The 18,111-nt window shown below is 41.3% G+C and overlaps 1 protein-coding gene across 9 annotated transcripts in view; it reads right to left on the reverse strand.

The window, feature by feature from the left end:
* LOC137181687 (inositol 1,4,5-trisphosphate-gated calcium channel ITPR1) overlaps positions 1-18,111 on the reverse strand; it is a 75,901-nt gene that overhangs the window by 29,855 nt on the left and 27,935 nt on the right. For 2 of the 9 annotated variants that reach the window (XM_067587555.1, XM_067587564.1), the window contains 25 exons: positions 17,686-17,805; positions 16,746-16,940; positions 16,291-16,542; positions 15,999-16,140; positions 15,753-15,906; positions 15,461-15,651; positions 15,241-15,373; positions 15,105-15,159; positions 14,851-15,016; positions 14,420-14,593; positions 14,250-14,324; positions 13,984-14,121; positions 13,768-13,893; positions 13,477-13,677; positions 13,139-13,390; positions 12,742-12,867; positions 12,516-12,644; positions 11,248-11,274; positions 10,648-10,768; positions 10,230-10,414; positions 10,004-10,152; positions 9,797-9,908; positions 9,084-9,119; positions 1,646-1,693; positions 91-223 (listed from right to left, as the gene is read on the reverse strand). In XM_067587555.1, the coding sequence (XP_067443656.1) occupies positions 91-223; positions 1,646-1,693; positions 9,084-9,119; positions 9,797-9,908; positions 10,004-10,152; positions 10,230-10,414; positions 10,648-10,768; positions 11,248-11,274; positions 12,516-12,644; positions 12,742-12,867; positions 13,139-13,390; positions 13,477-13,677; positions 13,768-13,893; positions 13,984-14,121; positions 14,250-14,324; positions 14,420-14,593; positions 14,851-15,016; positions 15,105-15,159; positions 15,241-15,373; positions 15,461-15,651; positions 15,753-15,906; positions 15,999-16,140; positions 16,291-16,542; positions 16,746-16,940; positions 17,686-17,805 (3,440 nt within the window). The remainder of the gene's footprint in view (positions 1-90; positions 224-1,645; positions 1,694-9,083; positions 9,120-9,796; positions 9,909-10,003; positions 10,153-10,229; positions 10,415-10,647; positions 10,769-11,247; positions 11,275-12,515; positions 12,645-12,741; positions 12,868-13,138; positions 13,391-13,476; positions 13,678-13,767; positions 13,894-13,983; positions 14,122-14,249; positions 14,325-14,419; positions 14,594-14,850; positions 15,017-15,104; positions 15,160-15,240; positions 15,374-15,460; positions 15,652-15,752; positions 15,907-15,998; positions 16,141-16,290; positions 16,543-16,745; positions 16,941-17,685; positions 17,806-18,111) is intronic. The other 7 variants (XM_067587557.1, XM_067587558.1, XM_067587560.1 and 4 more) reach the window with 7 other exon arrangements.

Here is an 18,111-nt window from a genome sequence, read left to right on the forward strand (position 1 = left end):
CTACATCCCTCTCTTCCTGCTGTAAAGAATTAACAACAAATATCTGTGTTGGGTGTTGGAGATTAGTAGCAGCAGTTACAGTGGCCCCACCTGATTGGTTTTTGCTGGGTCCTACCGGACTGAGGGGGCCATTGCTAAATGACGTCAGGCTGTCTCTTCGCCCACCACTCCGATGGAAGTTGCCATAGTAACGATTCACCAGAATCTGCCTCAGCGCCTCGCCCTATGAGAGGAGAAGAAAGGGAAGGATGTAATGACATGATGTCAACTACGGGGCGAGAGGAGAGGTTGTGTAACAGGGATAACATGCATCATCAGTGATATATGGTGCATTTTAGATCTCCATACACCCCCCCGACCTCAGAAAATGATAGCCTGTTTGCCATCACGACCACGCTCTGTAATCTATAGTTACTGCATGGAGCAACTTTTCATTTTAAATATTTAATTTAAAGAATTCCTACAGTTCAAATTTCTACGCAAGATTAATTTGCAGGCAGAACCCAAAGTTTATGTCACATACCACCCACCCGACCAAAACAGTTATGGTTATCATCAGCAGTGACCCTGTGTAGTGACAATGTGAGGTCCTGGTTTTCACTTAGAGAGACATGGGGCCAACCCTCCCACACTGTGACTCATCCGCTGTTGAGCAGTCAGCCGCACGACTTTGCTGTTGTTATGGCAACCGCAGCCCATAGCTACCTGACAGACCTCCCATGGGATAAAGTGAAGGAAATGAAAGAGAAGGTTTTTTTTGTGTGTTTGTGCGTGATTATGTGCAAATTATTGTCAGCTGTGGGTGGTCCTTGATAGACGACAGAGGCGTTATGTAAGCTCCGCTGTCGTAGTTATGCTCTGGAGGTCACGATTGGCTTATGTAGGAGGTGTGAAGAACAATTTTCTCGTCTTTTATTGGCAAGAGGTTAATCAACTATATGTGTTGTGTGTAATAGCACAGTATGATCAGTCCTAGTTACAAGAGTCAACTGGTCTCCTGGGATAATAATACCGCTTCTCTTTGGTCTTCAGTCATGAGCCAAACCCATCTTGTCTCCTCTCAGCATGTAACCTATCAGATTTAGTAATCTACTGAAGCTATGAAACCACAGTTCTGTTAAAATAAAATAAACTGATTGTCAAGACATTAGAGTTATGGCTATAAATAATATGTCAGTGATGAAGACTTATTGTTAGGAACATTTAATCAGAAGCTAAACAGCTGTTGAACATCCCTCCTTGCAAGAGAAGTATGCTCTCCTCTTGGAGACAGTAATTATGTATTAATTAACTCCAATCAATATTGTTATTTTGGAATATTGATAATTAGCCTCTATAATGGAAACGCCTGAGGCTCTCTAAAGTCACTACATTGCCATAAAGAGCATCAGAGAAGACAGGCAGAAGCAAATATGGCGTGAAAGTTATCAAAATAGTTTTCTTTTGTTCCTCCAGTTAAATTACAGCTGTGACAAAGGGGTTAGATGTTACTGATGAGGCAGTGAAGTAGAGTGATCAGAAACACAAAAAGCAAGAATCAGGTAACAAAAGGCTTTTGCTTTATGTCTGCAACATGAAATCTCACCATGAATCTCAGTTGTGTTGAAGTTTTTGATTAAGCTGCCATGCTGTTGTAAGTACCTACCCTCTTCTGGTCCTCCAACAGCTTCTCAGGCTGGTTCTGATCCAGCTGCTGGGTGCAGTGAGGATTGTGAGCAGCAGCCAAACAGATACAAACATAGGGTTAATATTCATGCATTACACAAAAAGGCACAACATCACCCTTTTTTAACTGTTGCAAGAGGCCATGCAAAAGTCTGCTCAGAGCGAGTTGCCATGCTTTTGATTCTAGGTTCACAGGAAATGTTATGGATATGGAGGGTTTAGAGAGCTGGGGCAGGAGATGTGCACAGTGTTGACAATTAAATAAAATATTAAAGAGCATGTCCAATATGATTGGAGCTTTAGTTCATTTTCTGAATCAGTTAACATCACTGTAGGTTGTTTTTTTTAATCTTCTCATGTTGCATTTATTCTTCATATTAGTTGATTTTCAATTTTCAGGTTTTTGTTTTAAAGGAATAGTTTGACAGTTTGGGAAATTATTCACTTTCTTGCAGTGAGTTTGATGAGTGATTGTCAAGTCTGTACAGTAAATATGAAGCTGGAGCCAGCAGCAGGTTAGCTTAGCTTACTATAAAGACTGGAAACAGCTATCCTGGTTCTGTCCAAAGGTATCAGATTAGCCAACCAGAATCTCTAAAGCTCACTATGGGCCCTATATTCATGGAGGCACAATGACCAGCACAAGCAGCACTATAACTGTTTGGTATTTTCCTGACCCTGAAACTTGCTTTGTGTGGTATTTTGGTGACCAGCGCACAGTTCACGGGTGGGCGGAGAGGCGCCAACAGGTGGGAGGTTCATTCAAATGAAGCAGCTCAGAGTGAGTTGTTGTACTTTGGTTGAAATTTGGTCTTAGATGTTAAGCTGAAAATAGATGTCTCAGAACCACATCTGCTTCTGGCGCTATGTCAATCCGCTGCCAATCTGGTGATTTTATCAACAAGAGCAAATGAAATACTTGCTGCAGATGTGCTGCAATAATGGATTAATGCTTGAAATATAAAGTTATTTCAATTAAACATTCTACAACCTACATTGGCACAGAAAATAATGTTTAATGTGGTTAGACCAGGAAGGTCAGTAAATGAGTCTGTATTAAGCTATAAATGAATGTGAAGTGATTCTTACAGTAGACCTATTTGTTTTCCACAGCTGCTTAAAACTGTATGAAAGGCTTCTCCATTATTTCATTGAATTTCTGCAGCATCTGAAGGCAGCTGATACATTGATATATCCGCAGCCTCTGATTAGAGAAGTGCTGCGCCAGAACGCAGTGCCATTACGCATGGTCGCTCACTATGTTTACCTTCATCAAATCGCCTGAAAACGACACCTGGCTGCTACCGAATAAACACACACACCTCTGCACATCAGACTGGTAGGTTATAACTTCGTATTCTGCCTGTTTATGAACGAGATGTTGGGTTAGCAGGGCTTATCCTGTTTTCCAACTTTCTTTTTAGCAAAAGTAGCATCCCATGTTTTATTCTTGAAATACACTGCAGTGCAAACCCTGTTTTGCAACATTAATTACTAAACTGTGTGACCATTTATAAGGTGAGATACATAAGAATTATGGCTGAATTAGTGTCGGTCCGATGCTATCATATAAATGGCTTCAACCAATTTATTTATTTCTATTGCTATAATAGAAACCAACTAATGAAAAAAACTACACCATCTGTCTTTGGCTCCAGATTTGTGGTGATTTGTGTTCATGTCATGATGCTCTGAACAGTCCAGACATTTCCTGAAGAAGTGCTATTAGTTTGTTGAGCTGTAGTTATCACGCTTAACTGTGATTGGCACAACTGTTTCAGAGCTATGAGATCAGTGATGTGACTGGCTGAGAGAGCATTTAATAATCACTACACCCACTGACCTATATTCACCTTCACCCAGCCCTTTTGCAATTTGTGCTGCTGCACATACATGAACCAAAATAGCAGGTTGGCATGGAGACGCCCATGCTGTCCATGTGCCCGAGACCTACCACGCTACGCTTGTCGTTGCGCTTGCTCAGTTAAAATAGGACCTTTGATCTTGTTTGTTTAAGATGTACAAAAAACAAAATGCAAAAAACAGCATGCTGTAGTTTTACGAGGGACTCAAGGAAAAAAGTGATTTGATCTATTTCCCAAAATGTCAAGATATTGACAAAAAAATTGAAATCACACTGGAACTGTCATTTAAAGTTGAGGATAAGTAAACACAAGGTAAGAGTTTCTCACTTTGAGCCGTGTTCTGGGAAACGCAAAGCACAAACATTGAAATGTAGACAAACAAGATCTGTTTCCCTTTGTTTTCCTAGTTTCTTTAACGGTTCACACAGACAATGGGAATTCAGGTAAGACACCATTTTTACGGTTTCAAAATCCAGCACGGGTACAATATGTACAGTATGTGTGCACCAAGGGAAAAGGAAACTGGTTAAGGCGATGCTCCACATAAACTGTTATGTAAAAAGACACACTAGGAGGGGCAGGCGAGGAGAGAGGCGAGGGGCGATGGGGTTAGAGTTACATAATCACTCCAAAAGGAACCAGGCCACTAAACCAGTGACACAGAGCTGCTTACAGTGGCCATCTGTCACCAAAAACACAGAGGGCAAGAGAGAGAGAGCAAGTGAAAGATGGAGAGGGAGAGAGAGAGAATAACAAACACTAATAGAGAGGATTTACATACTTTGACAGTTGAACTTGTCGCGCTCAGACAAGGTTGAAGGCATCATGTTTGTATCTCTGTTCAAGGGTGTGTTTACATTTAGTATGTAGTCTTGTTACTGACTGTAATCACCAAATATGGTATGTTACTAGGGTTTACCAACAGTATATACTGTAATAAGTCTGCTATGTAGTTGTCAGACCTGTGGACTCAGGCCACATCTCTTGACAAAACAGAAATAAAAACCTTGACTTTTACGTTATTACAAGTGACTTTTCACTTTCACTTTCCCAAAACTCAAAGATGAAAAAGTATACTCCTTGATGTTTGGTGAGGCCGTTGCACAGGAAGGAAGCATAGTTATGACTTCCACCTGAGTTGGTGTCTAAAAATACTCCTCGCTCAAGAAATTCACAACCATGCTTTATAGAAATGAGACAGATGCTCTTAAAGATTTTTAAAAATAAACGTGGGATATGGTGTCATTGAAATATACATTGCTAGGAGAGGAAGAAGATACAGGCCATGCTGGTTAGGTAGTCTGTGAACACCAGATACAAATTAAAGAAAAGCTAACATGAAGTGTTTTTTATAAAGGTGCTCAGCTGCCACAACCCACCAGTAAAGCTTCAGTGCTCTTTGGCATCAATTCTACTGTACAAGTCTCTGAAACTCCACTGAGGGGATGAACACCAGATTTCCAAAAGATATTGCCTCGTGTGGTGTTTTTATGACATATCAGTCCAAAATCTCCCATATTATTAGTGTTAAAATTTGTTGAGATCTGGTGACTGTGAAGGCCACAGCATATGATTTGCACAATTTTCTTACTCATCAAACTATTCATGTCCTGTATGGGAGCATTACCATTATTATGCTTCTCTGCTGATTTATTCAGGTTTTTCTATCAATTTGTCAACCATCTGCAAATGGGTGACAAATTAAAGGAAAAACCAACATATAGTGTCTTAGTAAGGTGTTGGGCCACCACATGCCACCAGAACAACTTCAATGCGCCTTGGCATTGATTCTACAAGTGCATGGACTCTACTGGAGGGATGAACGCCGTTTTTCAAAAAGATATTCCCTTATTTTGTGTTTTGATGATGGCGGTGGAGAGCGCTGTCTAATACGTCAGTCCAAAATCTCCCATAGGTGTTCAATTGGGTTGAGATCTGGTGACTGTGAAGGTCATAGCATATGATTCACATCATTTTCATACTCATTGAACCATTCAGTGACCCCTCGTGCTCTATGGATGGGGGCGTTGTCGTCACGGAAGAGACCACTCTCATCAGGATAGAAATGTTTCATCATAGGATAAAGGTGATCATTCAGAATGACTTTGTATTGATTAGCAGTGACCCTTCCCTCTAAGGGGACGCAAACCATGCCAGTAAAATGCCCCCAACAGCATAACAGAGTCACTGGATCCCCTCACTGTAGGGGTCAAGCATTCAGACTTGTACTGTTCTCTTGGTGAACACCAAACATTCACTCGCCCACTTGTTGAGAATATAGTGCAGGATGACTCATCTGACCATATCACTTTTTTCCACATCTCTGTAGACCAGTGCCTATGGTTGGTGCACCACTGAACTCTCAAATGTGCATTCATCTTTGTAATGAGGGGTTTATGTACTTCAACCCTACTATAACATCTCTCTCTATGTAATTGTCGACGGACTGTTCTAGCTGACAGTCTGATCACTTCTGTTTTTCCTTTCATATCACACTAATGCACAACATCACAGTCATCAAATGTGTGCTGTCGACCACAATTTCCGACTGTTTACTGATGTCTTTCCCATAGATCTAAATGCAGTTGTCACTTTAGTAACTATTCGTATTGAAACATCAGCCAGTTGAGCAGTCTTTGTGACTGAAGCTCCTGCCATCCATGCCCCAACCATGACCCTTCTTTCAAAGTCACTTACATCTTTTTCTCTTGCCATCTTGATACAAAACAACAACTGGATCAACTGGGCCTGCTCAGTATTTTTATACATGACCCAGAGCATGACTGGATGTTAATTGCTTAATTGTAGCCTACTGTACAGTACACCTGTGTGGAAGCATCTGCATTCATTGTGTTTCTCCACTCATTTATTCAGGTTTTTCCTTTAATTTGTCACACGTCTGTGTGCAACTAATCGCCCCCGGTCTGACCACAGACACCACAGAGTAACCCCTCACATCCGTCCTGACTACAGTGAATTCCACCAAACTGGAAACTCCCCGGGGCAAACCCCTGATCAGTCTCACACCTCTCAGTTCAGCAATAGAGGAAATGCATTTGCGCCACAAGCACATAGGTCGAATTCTACATAATGTTTCGGTGTTTTTGAAAGTGTGAAAATAAATATGTCTTTATATTGTTGCAAACTGAGTCATGTTTAAACCAGCGGTGAATGACATGAACACTGGGGTTTACCACTTGACTGCTTGTTATGTGCAGATTGAGAAGCAGATTAAATTAAAAAACTGCACTGTGTCATTTTCATTGCAGCTGACCTACTTCTACTAAAACTGTAAAATGAATTGCTGTCTTCACCAGAGTGGGCAACACACGGATGTGAGTGTGGGAGAAAATATATTGAGTAAATTAAAAAAAGGAGCCAGATACTATCTTAAAATCTGGAAGGAGAAAACTATTTTTCTTCTATTGATCCACACGTACACTTTCCAAAGAAGCAGGGATGAAACATGACTTACTCCCAACATGGAGGGATTGCATAACTACTGTGACTAGACCACACACACACACACACACACAGACACACACAGACACACACATACACACACATACACACACATACACATACACATACACACAAGGCCAGGTGAGGAGGGGAGCCTGAGAGCAGAATCCCAACACTGTGTATCCTGAACTCCTCTGGCTCTTACATAACTGACAGCCAAAGAGCAATGAATTTTGCTGATAATCACCTCCCTGACATTTAGCAAATGCACACAGGGGAGGTCAAAAATTCATCTCATGCTATCTCTATTTTAAAAAAAAAACGGTAATACATGTTGTGCAGAATAATATAAACCTACTTCACAGTCTGTGACCCATATAATCCACATTTCCTGTTAACCAAGCTTATATATTCGCCCTGTTCCTCTTCAGTCATATCCTATGCTGTTCAACTTTACTGAAAGGGCAACAGAGGAGACAAGTGCTAACTACGCACCTAAATATCACAGCTTCACAAACACTCACAGGCAGTTTCATTAAGTTTACACAGAGTGGGTGCGTGTTTGCATCCGTGTGAGAAAGGGTGTGAGTGGAAGTGGGGAGCATTTCAAGTGGTTGAGGAATTTTGTCACAATGATTTAATGACGCTAAAACAGAGGAAGAGGAGACAAGAAATATGGAGAATGGCACATGGCGGGAGGAACATGTCTCCACTCAACTGCCACTCTTACATCAGAGCTGCTTTTCATGGGTAGACAGACAGAGATACAACACTTAACAGGTGTGTGAAGGGATCAAATCTCTCTTACACGCTCATGCAAATCCCCCCCCCCCCCCTCTGCCTCCACCACCCATGCTTACAACTTACATTTACACACACGCGCACACACATGCACGCGCACAACGGCAGTGTGGGTAAACAGCTCCTCCACACTTTTATTGGCAATTACTGCTGAAGGTCACACATCAGCAGAGGGGCTGAGTTCCAGGAAAAAAAAGCCTGGTTCTTATGTAACCTCAGCCCAGAGTTGGCAGGGGCCCAGGAATCGTGCAGCTCGCAGGCAAGAAAAACTAGGACACAGCCTCAATGACTGCCACAGCCCCTCACAGCCCCACACACTCATTAATGCACACACATATGCAGCACACACACACAGCCACAGTGCCCCCTATTGGCGCCGAAAGGACACACAGGGGAAACATCCTACAAAGAGCTGAACATTGACCGAGACAATAAAACACCTTGATGAAAAGAAAAGCAAAGAGAGGGAAGGAAGTGATAAAGCTTATATGGTCTTATCATCTCCACACTACTTTTTGAAAAACCAGACACTGCAAGTCTTCCCTGAGATACTGTAGTGCACAGATATGGAAAACCAACCTATATATTTTTAGTATTGTATTATTATAAATTATTGTTCATTTTTTATGTCATCCTATATCACATTCTATGTTGCTTTATCCAGCATTCAAGTCTTTTTCTTTTTTTTAAAAAATGTGATCTTACATAGCTATGTTAATTTTGTGTCATTTTGTGTTAATTTTTTGTGTCTGTTTAAAAAAAAAAAAAAGCACATCTTGACCTCTCTTTTCACTTCTGTTATCTGTTTTGACACTGTCTAACTGTAAAAAATAAGTAATTCATAACAATTTAACTGGGATTGATGTTGGCGGAAAGTAGGGTATGTAAACGTCCAGTGTGAGGACAGCAAGCAGACACAAACGCAGCTCTGGCATCTGGCCCAGCCAGCAAGTGACTCACCTTGGAACTTGGAATAACACAACTCTGCTGAGCAACAAGCAGTCAGCCACAGCACACATCTCCCTATCTCAATCTCTCTTTCTCTCTTCCTCTTTCTCACAGTTTTTCAGTTGATCTGCCCGCCGTTTATGACAGACTTTGCAGCAGGTGTTTCAGACAGAATCCACTATTTGTTACCAGCTGTGCCTGGAGCCCCCGCTAACTACAACACACAGCCACAGCAGCAGCTACAACACTTACAGTTACAGTACGACTTCTAGTGTTACACAGACATAACAGACAGGAGCTCAGAGAAACAAGGGCATGATTAGAAGAAAAAAGAGAAACAACCTTAGGCATATCCATCTCATCATCAAAGGCCCTGAGCTGAAAGAGAACAGAGGGTTTAGAGGGGTTAGATAACGACACAGGAAGGAGGAAGCTAAAGCAGAGGTCAATGATACAGTTCAGCATGATATGTTAGTTAAGTGAGTTAAGACTGTGGACATACTTATCAACTTCAGCAGCTCAGAAGAAGTAGCATTTATAAATGGATATTACCCACAGTGAGCAGAATTAGTGCAGTCTCATACAATGGTGAGTGTGACTGAAAGAATTTCTGAAAAGCGTCTGAGAGGTGACCAGTCCTTATTTTATTGACTGCAGAGGAGAATGTGACTCCCTTCAAAATAAGGGTAGTGTTGGATGCTAATGATTGTGCAGTGCAGTACGTGTGTGTAAAAACCTTACATCAGATATGAAGTACAGAAATTACATACAGAAAGAATTTTTGCGGGGTTTTTTTTGGTTTCCATTTCAATTAAATTAAATATTTATCTTCTAGGGGATGAAAAAAAAATTGCTCAACTTTTGAGCATAAGAAATCCTTTCAAAATACTAGTGGAGCGCATCAAAAGTATACATTTAAATAAAACCAAGGCCTTTTTGTTGTTTCTCCCAATAGAAATCCTACATATTTGTGCAAAATTCACCATGTAAAGAGTATGCACAGACATACCGCATTTATGACTCTGGAGTTTATCTGTTTTCTGTACTTCTCCTACCTTCTCTCCATAACCACGGTCTTTTGTCATCATCTCCCGAAGCGTTTGCAGAACTTTGATGCACAGTCTTTCCTCATTTTCCTCCAGCAGCTGCTTGGTGTGTTTGATCAGCCTGCACAAGTGCATAAATTCATAAGTCTCATTTCTAATGAGTACGCCAACTCAAATCAATAATAGATGTTGTTGCTTGATATTTGTGTTGCTTACTTGCAAATGAAACCTCCGCTCTCACACTTCTTGCGTGAGTCTGTGTTTTCTGGGAAGAGCAGTTCAGGTCGATGCAGCACATCCACCAGAACCGATAACTCGGCCTGGACCAACGGACGCAGACGGTCTTCCAGAGCTGACACAATGTCCTACAACCCAGAAATAATGTTACTGCCTGTATGAATGTATGCACTTGAATAAGCACAAACACACACACATACTGTACCTGCAGCCTCTCGATGATGTTCCTATAGTCCCGCGATGCTGTCACCACAGAGTCTCTACAGGCAGCATTGCGAGCAGAAAGTCTCCAGCTCATGGCTGTCTTCTGGACAATGTTGTTGGATTTCACAAACAGGTTGTTCACCTGGTTGTCCAGGTCCACAGGGATGGCTATTGCTCTGCCTTTGGCTGGCAGGTACACACAGACACACACAGGCAGTGTAAGAATAAATCAGTGCCAGTAATTTTTGCTCAAAAGTCTCTCCTGGAACTAGAAAATGTAACCAAGAATCATGTTAACAGTTTTACAGACTGTTAAACGTCCCGTACACTGTGGACTGATTTAGATCTTAAAAGAGAGGGTTTGAGAAACAGGAAATTTTAGAGGTTAATTTGAGTGTTGAGATGGGTATTGATCTTACCAACATCAGAGAGCACTTTGATACAGTTCTCAACAGAGCCCTTCTGGACGGGGACCAACCAGTTACAGTGGTACACCCTGAACACGGCCTGCAACAGCTGCACAAAGACTGGCTGCCTAGTCTGAGAGGAAGATACAAGAGAAAAAGCAGAGAGGCTGTTGATTATTACATTTATCTAGTGGGAAGTGACTCCTTTAGTCTTGAAAGGAAAACAGAAAAAAAGGTGTCCCTCTTTAACGTGAAAGGTACCCATCTGTCATCTACTGCACCAATAATCTGGACCATTTTAATATCACACACACACACCTCTGCACACAGCGCTGTAGCTGAACTAGTGTGACAGCACCTGTCGTGAGACCAGCATGCTGACTCAGTGGTGGTTTGTTGCTTTTCCAGGAGACCCATCAATCCCTGAGCAGACATTTGCCCAAATCTAGCCCAGTGCAAATCAATTACAATGTACTCCTTACAGGATGCTCATAAGGTACAAATAAAAAGAACAGCATACACACAAATTAAGAATTGCCTCTTACACCCCACAAAAGTCTGCACCACCCAAATGTGTGCTATATTCCTGCTGAATTAAATTGCAACAAGTACCTGAAATATTTTCCCCAACAGAGAGGCCTGCAGCAGAGGATACAAGCAGTGAAGAAATCAAACATGCACAGAAAATAGTCAAGATGTGTCATACATATACTGCATTTCTAAATACATTACTGTACATTTCAGAGACATGTTAAGTGCTTGAAGTGTGAGATGTTAAAAGCCAGTCCAAAAATGTTTCTTTTGTGATTGTGTCAGATTTGATGAATTATTATTAATAGAGAACTGCAGAAGTCAGAGGTCTAACAACTATCTTATGTTTTGTTCATATTTCACAATTGGAGCTATTCATACAAAAAAGACAATTTCTAGGAATCTATGAAAGGTCCCACACAAAAAGAGGAACTTTTTGCGTACAAAAAGGGGAACTTTGTGTATATCTGCAAAAAGGATGACTAACCAGCACCACTGGATGCCAAGATATGCAGTCTGCTGATGGTCTTAACTTCGCAATGCAAGATTAGCCCTAATGGACCATGACTAACACACGGCTGATTAACACATACGGATGGGAAGAGAAGGGGAGAGAAGGCGAGAACATTCATTCCCCATAACCACTCGCAGTGATGTTAATCAGAAGAAAATTTTTCCAAGGAAGCACTGGTTTTTACCACTTAAGGAGGCACTTAATATGAAGGACACAATCTAATCAGGCTTTTCACTGAGGAGTTTCTCTAGAGAAATAATCACAAGGGACAGCTAATACATGTTCTGTCAGTACTTACATACTCTCTGATGGCCACCTAAAGCACCACACATACATAAATAGGCTGGAGGTTAGCCGGTGTTTACATAATAGTTATTAGGAGGGAGGAATCTGTCTCATGTTATCTTTTTTTCTTAGAAGAGGTTTCACCCCCGACTCCCTTTTCACACTCACCAAGCTTAATGGTAGGGGTAATTCAAAGGTTTATTCTGAGAAAGATGACCTTTAAATAAGAGTGTGCAGTCGACATTTTAAACATACTGTATGAGTCAGGGGTCACGACAAGGCTACAAGGAGAGTTCATAGCATCACATCTCTTTTTGTCAACACTTGAGTGCAACTCTACTTGCGTGTGTGACTGATATTTCTACAGCTGCTGTAAATCAAACCTACTTCAGTTGAATAATAATGATCTCAATCTCTCTCAAAATGTTTTGTTAAATTATATGTTCTTGAAGATTGAAACTGGATTAATATTCACATTCATTCAGCTACTGTATATGCTTTAAAACTCACTTGCATGGTGCTTCATACTGCAGCAGTTGTGGTTACATACCTGCAGGCTGGTGCTTTGGTCAGAGAAGGGTGAACTGAAGAAAGTGGTTACGATGCTCATGACTGTCTCAGTCACATATCGCTCCAGAATGGTGTCTGCATGCTTACGGTCACTTGTATTGTTGCACACCTGTAATCAACATACAAATAGCTCATCATGTTTCAATATGATTCTAATTTAATAATTCAAAGTTACTGTTTTATTGGTGCTGCCAGATGTTCCTTACTCTGCAAATGTCAACCAGGAAGTTCTCAAAGAGTTTCCACATGTGGTTGGAGGTGTAGATCTCCTTCATTTCGACCTCAGTGTCCACATAGCAGTGGTTCAGGAAGTTGATATAGGCGATCTTTACCTGGAAGATTATGATCAAACAATTCAACATTGATGCACAAAACATCTTAGTAAAGGATTTTAAAAAGGTGCTTTATGAATAAAATGTTTTACTGCACAATATGAACAGCACAAAAGAGTAACTACATTATTAAAGAGTTCGGTTCTTTGGGGGGGTGTTTAAAATTCTGTGTTAAAGCTTCTGCATCTATAGAGTTTGCTTAATAACTACATTATTATTGTTATCTCATAGTTGAAAAATCCTAAACATGTCTGTCTGATGCTCATCTCACCTCGGGGATGCAGTCCTCGTGGGTCACCACCCGCACTATGTCATCCAGTGGTAACAGGGAGTTACACTTGATCTCCGTGTAGACGTTCTTGCCCTCAGTGCAGACAGCCAAGAGCTCCACCAGGTGTATGTGATACATCAGAGGACTGTTCTCATCCATACGATCCCGCTCTGAGCGCATCATCTGAACAAGAGTCTGGAAGGAGGCGCGATCATTATAGAACACCAAAACATCTTCGCCAGCATTCACCAGCTGTAGGAGGAAACAAATAAACACAATTAGATCAGGACAACAGGACAAACTGTGGCATAGTTCAAATATTAAAGAGGTGGCCCGACCTCTGCCATGACGATGTCCTGACACTTTTTGATGAACTTATTCTCCGCTTTGACAATAGTCTGCAGAAACTTGAGGTACTGGACATTGCGGCCATGTGTTTCAATGCAGTGAACAAAGTGCTGAACCACACGCTCATTGATCTCACTGCACAGCTGGAAGTTGTTCATGAAGATATGCTGCATGGTGATGGCTTCTAATATCTGAAAAAGTAGTTAGAAGTTTTGTCATTTAAAATCAAAAGCAGTGATTTTTTACAGTGAGAGGTATGGAATAGTGCATGGACTGCTCACCCCTGGGTTGAGGAAAAGATTGATGTGCTTGTGAAGCAGGGCTTGGTTCTGCTGGTTTCCTGCACAGAAGTTCTGTAGGAACTGATGAGCTAGCTTCATGATATCCTGCATTCGCAAATCTTCTCCCTAGAGGGGGAAATACTTGATGAAGGTTTGTTCACTTCTACACACAGACAGAATGTCAGTGAGCTGCATCTAATTGAAAGACATTGACACCTTCTCATATGGGATCTGTAGGAGCTCAAGGACCACCCCGTGAGCCCCCATGTTCCTCAATAGCCTCTGCTGCTGCTTCTTGCTCTTCCTGCCTGACAGACCTTCTTGGACACAAAGCCTGCTGAGCCGCAGCAGGATCTGGGAAAAAAGTGAGGAAAGAAATAAACATGTGAGGAGGAATGTGGAAAAAGTCTCTAGGGATATGCAAAGTTTGCAACACAGCCAGATAAGAGCTTGTTAAACATGCTTACAAGTAAAATAATTACCTCTTTCACCACCCTGTAGTTGTAACTGCTGGTGCTTTCTGCTTTTTTTGGTTTGTCTGTGCCCCCCAAGTCCCCCTACAGAGTACACCACAGACAACATGTTAGAGGACAAGGCCCTAGTGTCAACTGGTTTTTCAGTGTTTGTGATTGGTTCTTTTAATATACTGCACCCTTTTATGCTCTGTCTCAGCAGAGAGCCCTTCTCCTGCATCCATGCCCTCATCTGGCCCCTGCCTCTTATAGACCCAGAGCTCAGACTTCTCTACGATGGAGCGCAGCTGGTCCAGGTCTGACTTTATTTGCTTGTAATTTTCCACATCTTGGCTGGTGACCAGCAACTGGACCTGTTAACACAAACAGGAAGTGTTTTAATATTAAGTACAGAGCAGACTAACTGGGATGGAATAATGATGCTGATGACACATTCAAATGTTACTCTTGCATTGTGTAATTTTGTGTGCGTACACACGTATGTGTCACAGCTGCTCAGAGCAGTACTTGAATTTCCTACAACTGATGAGATATTAATAGAATGAGTGCACCTACTTCAAATGGTTATCATGGCTTACATTTTAGATGTATATTTTAGTTGTTAGTTTACCTGCTTAAAGGCTTGCAGGACCTCCTGCCTTTGACTGAAGTGCCTGAACAGCAGGTGGAGGGCTCTGGACACCAGAGGAGGATAGTCGTGCATGGTTAAGTGGAGGAGTACCCTCAAGAAGGTACGGCCACCATGATCATCCAGGTCCAATGGGGTGTTCTCTTCACTAGACACACACAGAAAACACACTAAAATGAAAACACATCCTCTTTTGCATCGTTTTGTGACTCCTTCTGCATTCAAACTGTGATTACCTTCCGCCAAATATCCCTTCTGCCTGCTCTTCTATATGCTCAAAGTCCAATGCTCCTGAAATTACAAAAAATATTGTCAGTTCATTGGCCACACCATGTCCTCTGTAAGATAAAGCCATATATATATTAATCTGACCTGGCATATTGTTTGGACCCTCCACTGCTCCAGTTATAGATAAGTCACTCTGGGAGTTACTTTCATCAAACTCCCTCTTAAAGATAGACAGCAGACAGGAGATCCTGTAGTCCAGGCGGACATTTAAGATGAACTGTAGAACAGAACAGAGAGAGAGTATGTCATACATGCTAAATGTCCTGTATGGATTCATTGGGGTATGCCATTGCTCGTCCTTCACCTGCAGGATCTCAATGATCTTGAGCTTGGTGTCCATCACCAGTATGTCCTGTTTCTCTGGTTCAGTCTGAGTCTTTACTGTTTCTCCATCGGAGCTGTTGTTCAAAGTTGTGGGAAGGAAACCCCCTCCTCTCAGGACTACTTGGGACATGAGCTCCCCAACGCCATGAATGGACCTCATCACATTGCTGCCTGGAAACAGGCACACACATACATACATGCACAAGCACACAGATAAACTTTCTGTTCATGAAATATTAGGTCCTCCACTGAACCCCCCAGGGTGTTCATACCTTTACTCTCATCTCCCTTGTCCAGCTTGTTGAAAGGGAAAATGGTGCTAACATGGACACAGTCTAGAATAGCCAGCAGGATCTTCGTTAGTCTCAGCAGGTCACTGAAGTTGTAGAAGCCAAAATAAATCAAATTCCGGGCCAGATTCACCACCTAAACAAGGAAGATGGAATGAATTAAATAGGTTTTGTGATTTCACCATGATGGTGTGATTGTGAGTGTGATCCAGAATGTGTCTGACTGACCTCAAAGGTGAGCTTGTTCTTCTCTTTATCTGCAAACGGGAAACTCTGACACACCACATCTCTCAAGTAGTTCTCAACAAACTCCATCGTCTGTGAGAATCGCTCTTTAATTTCATCTTTAGATGTTCCATCATTGTCATAACTACGATTAGATGATACAAAAAAGGACAAATGATTATACAACCTGAAAGAACTGCAAACACACAAAACTAAAAACACATCAAGTATTTAACTGAATATTTAAAATGTCTAATATTTAATACGATAGTATTTCATTTGTCTATTCACTTACTCGTCAATGGCAATTTCTGAGGGGATCTCAGACCAGAGTCGTGCATATTTGACAGGCGTAACCTGCTCCTGAGGGTCACGGTCCACATGCATGTGCAGCATCATGCGGCAGAAGGAGGCTCGCAGGTCATAGGGCAGGTCTTCATCTGACATGCAGCGCAAGATCAAGTCCACATCCAGCTGGCCAGAGATCTTGTTGATTGCCAGGTACTGGCGGTCCAAACACATCCTGGCAAACAGGTTCAGCTGGTACCTGTTGCAGCATACACACACAAGTAGAGTTATACTTATAGTACATTTAAAACAGCAAAACTTGTCTTAACCTTCAGAGGTGACGTACTCCACACATGTTTTTCACTCATGAATCTGCCCCAGCTCAATATAAAGTCAGATAAGGGACAAGAACACTCTCCTTTATCCCCAACAACCACATGGACAATAAAGTCCAATAACTACCTGTAGTAACTAATGACCTCCTGGTCCTCCTTCTGGCCCTCCTTGGCATCCTGGGCCAGCTCCCTGATGCTTTTACTGCGAATCTCTTTATTGCTGTCCTTCCAGAACAACCACACCTCCTCCTCATCCTCCTCTGACTCCAAAGAGTTCTCCCCGAGCGGCGCTCCCTCAATCTCGAATCTTGATAGCACCAGTCTGCCGAAAGAGGGAGTAACGGAGAAAAGAAACAATACAGGAATTTTTTTGGTTACAAGCTGATGGAAATAAATGTGTAGGCATTTGTGACTAATTTCTGACACAAAGCTTGATCATATCATTACTGTTACCCTCACAAGCTGTTAGAAACAGTATATGAAAAGCTTACTGCACACATCTGTACTAATACAGAAAGTCTTTCTTTACTAAATCCCACTAGGCCTTCAGTGACAAATTATTTCATTATGCATTATAATTGTTGAAACATTTTTTCAATTAAACATTTAGTCTACAATATGTCATTCCCAGAGCCTAAAGTTATGTCAACAAATTATTAATTTTTAAGTATGTAATTCAATGATATGGAACCAAGGAAAACAGTCACAAAAATGGAACCAGCAAATATTTGGTGTTTTTACTTGATAATTGACCGAATCAACTGATTATCAAAATAACTGTTGATACATTTTCTGTCAATTGACTAATTAATTAATCTAATGATTACAGCCCTATATCCCTTAATGCCACTTTATGCCTTTTTAGGCATTGGTCCTTTTAAAATAAGGACTAATTCTATATGATACAATTACAGATTTTTTTTAATGATTAGTACCTAATTTGCTTAGGAGGTAACTGAGATCAATTTTATTTTATGCCCTGTTTAGATGTTATATAGTGCACATTGGCGTGCTGAGGGGTAAAAGACAGAGAGAGATGCACAGTAGGTAGAGGAGGGAGGACGTACTTAGTTTCTATTAAGATGTCTGCATTAGCTGGATCCAGCACTGCATTACAGATGAGCTCCTGTGTCACAGGGATGGACTTATTCATTGACACACACAAGTCTGACAGGTAGTCCAGGAACCTGGACACACACACACACACACACACAAAAAAATATGCAAAAATCAATCAACACATGATGCTTTGTAAAAAAGATACAATTAGTTAAGATCAACTCAGGCATTGCCAGCCTGCAAAATCCTGCTCTCAGAAAGAAAATATACCATTTACATGACGTGTTTGGTACATCTTATGACATAACACTCCAAATCAGTCTGTCCATAAGACTGTCCTTCAGTATAGTACACTAGAAATGTTATGTTACTATAGAAATGTTAAGTAAATAGCAGTACACATTTATGAATTCAATTTAAATGTCACCTGGGCT

This window comes from Thunnus thynnus, chromosome 4 (genome assembly GCF_963924715.1).
Source record: "Thunnus thynnus chromosome 4, fThuThy2.1, whole genome shotgun sequence".
Lineage (NCBI taxonomy): Eukaryota > Metazoa > Chordata > Actinopteri > Scombriformes > Scombridae > Thunnus > Thunnus thynnus.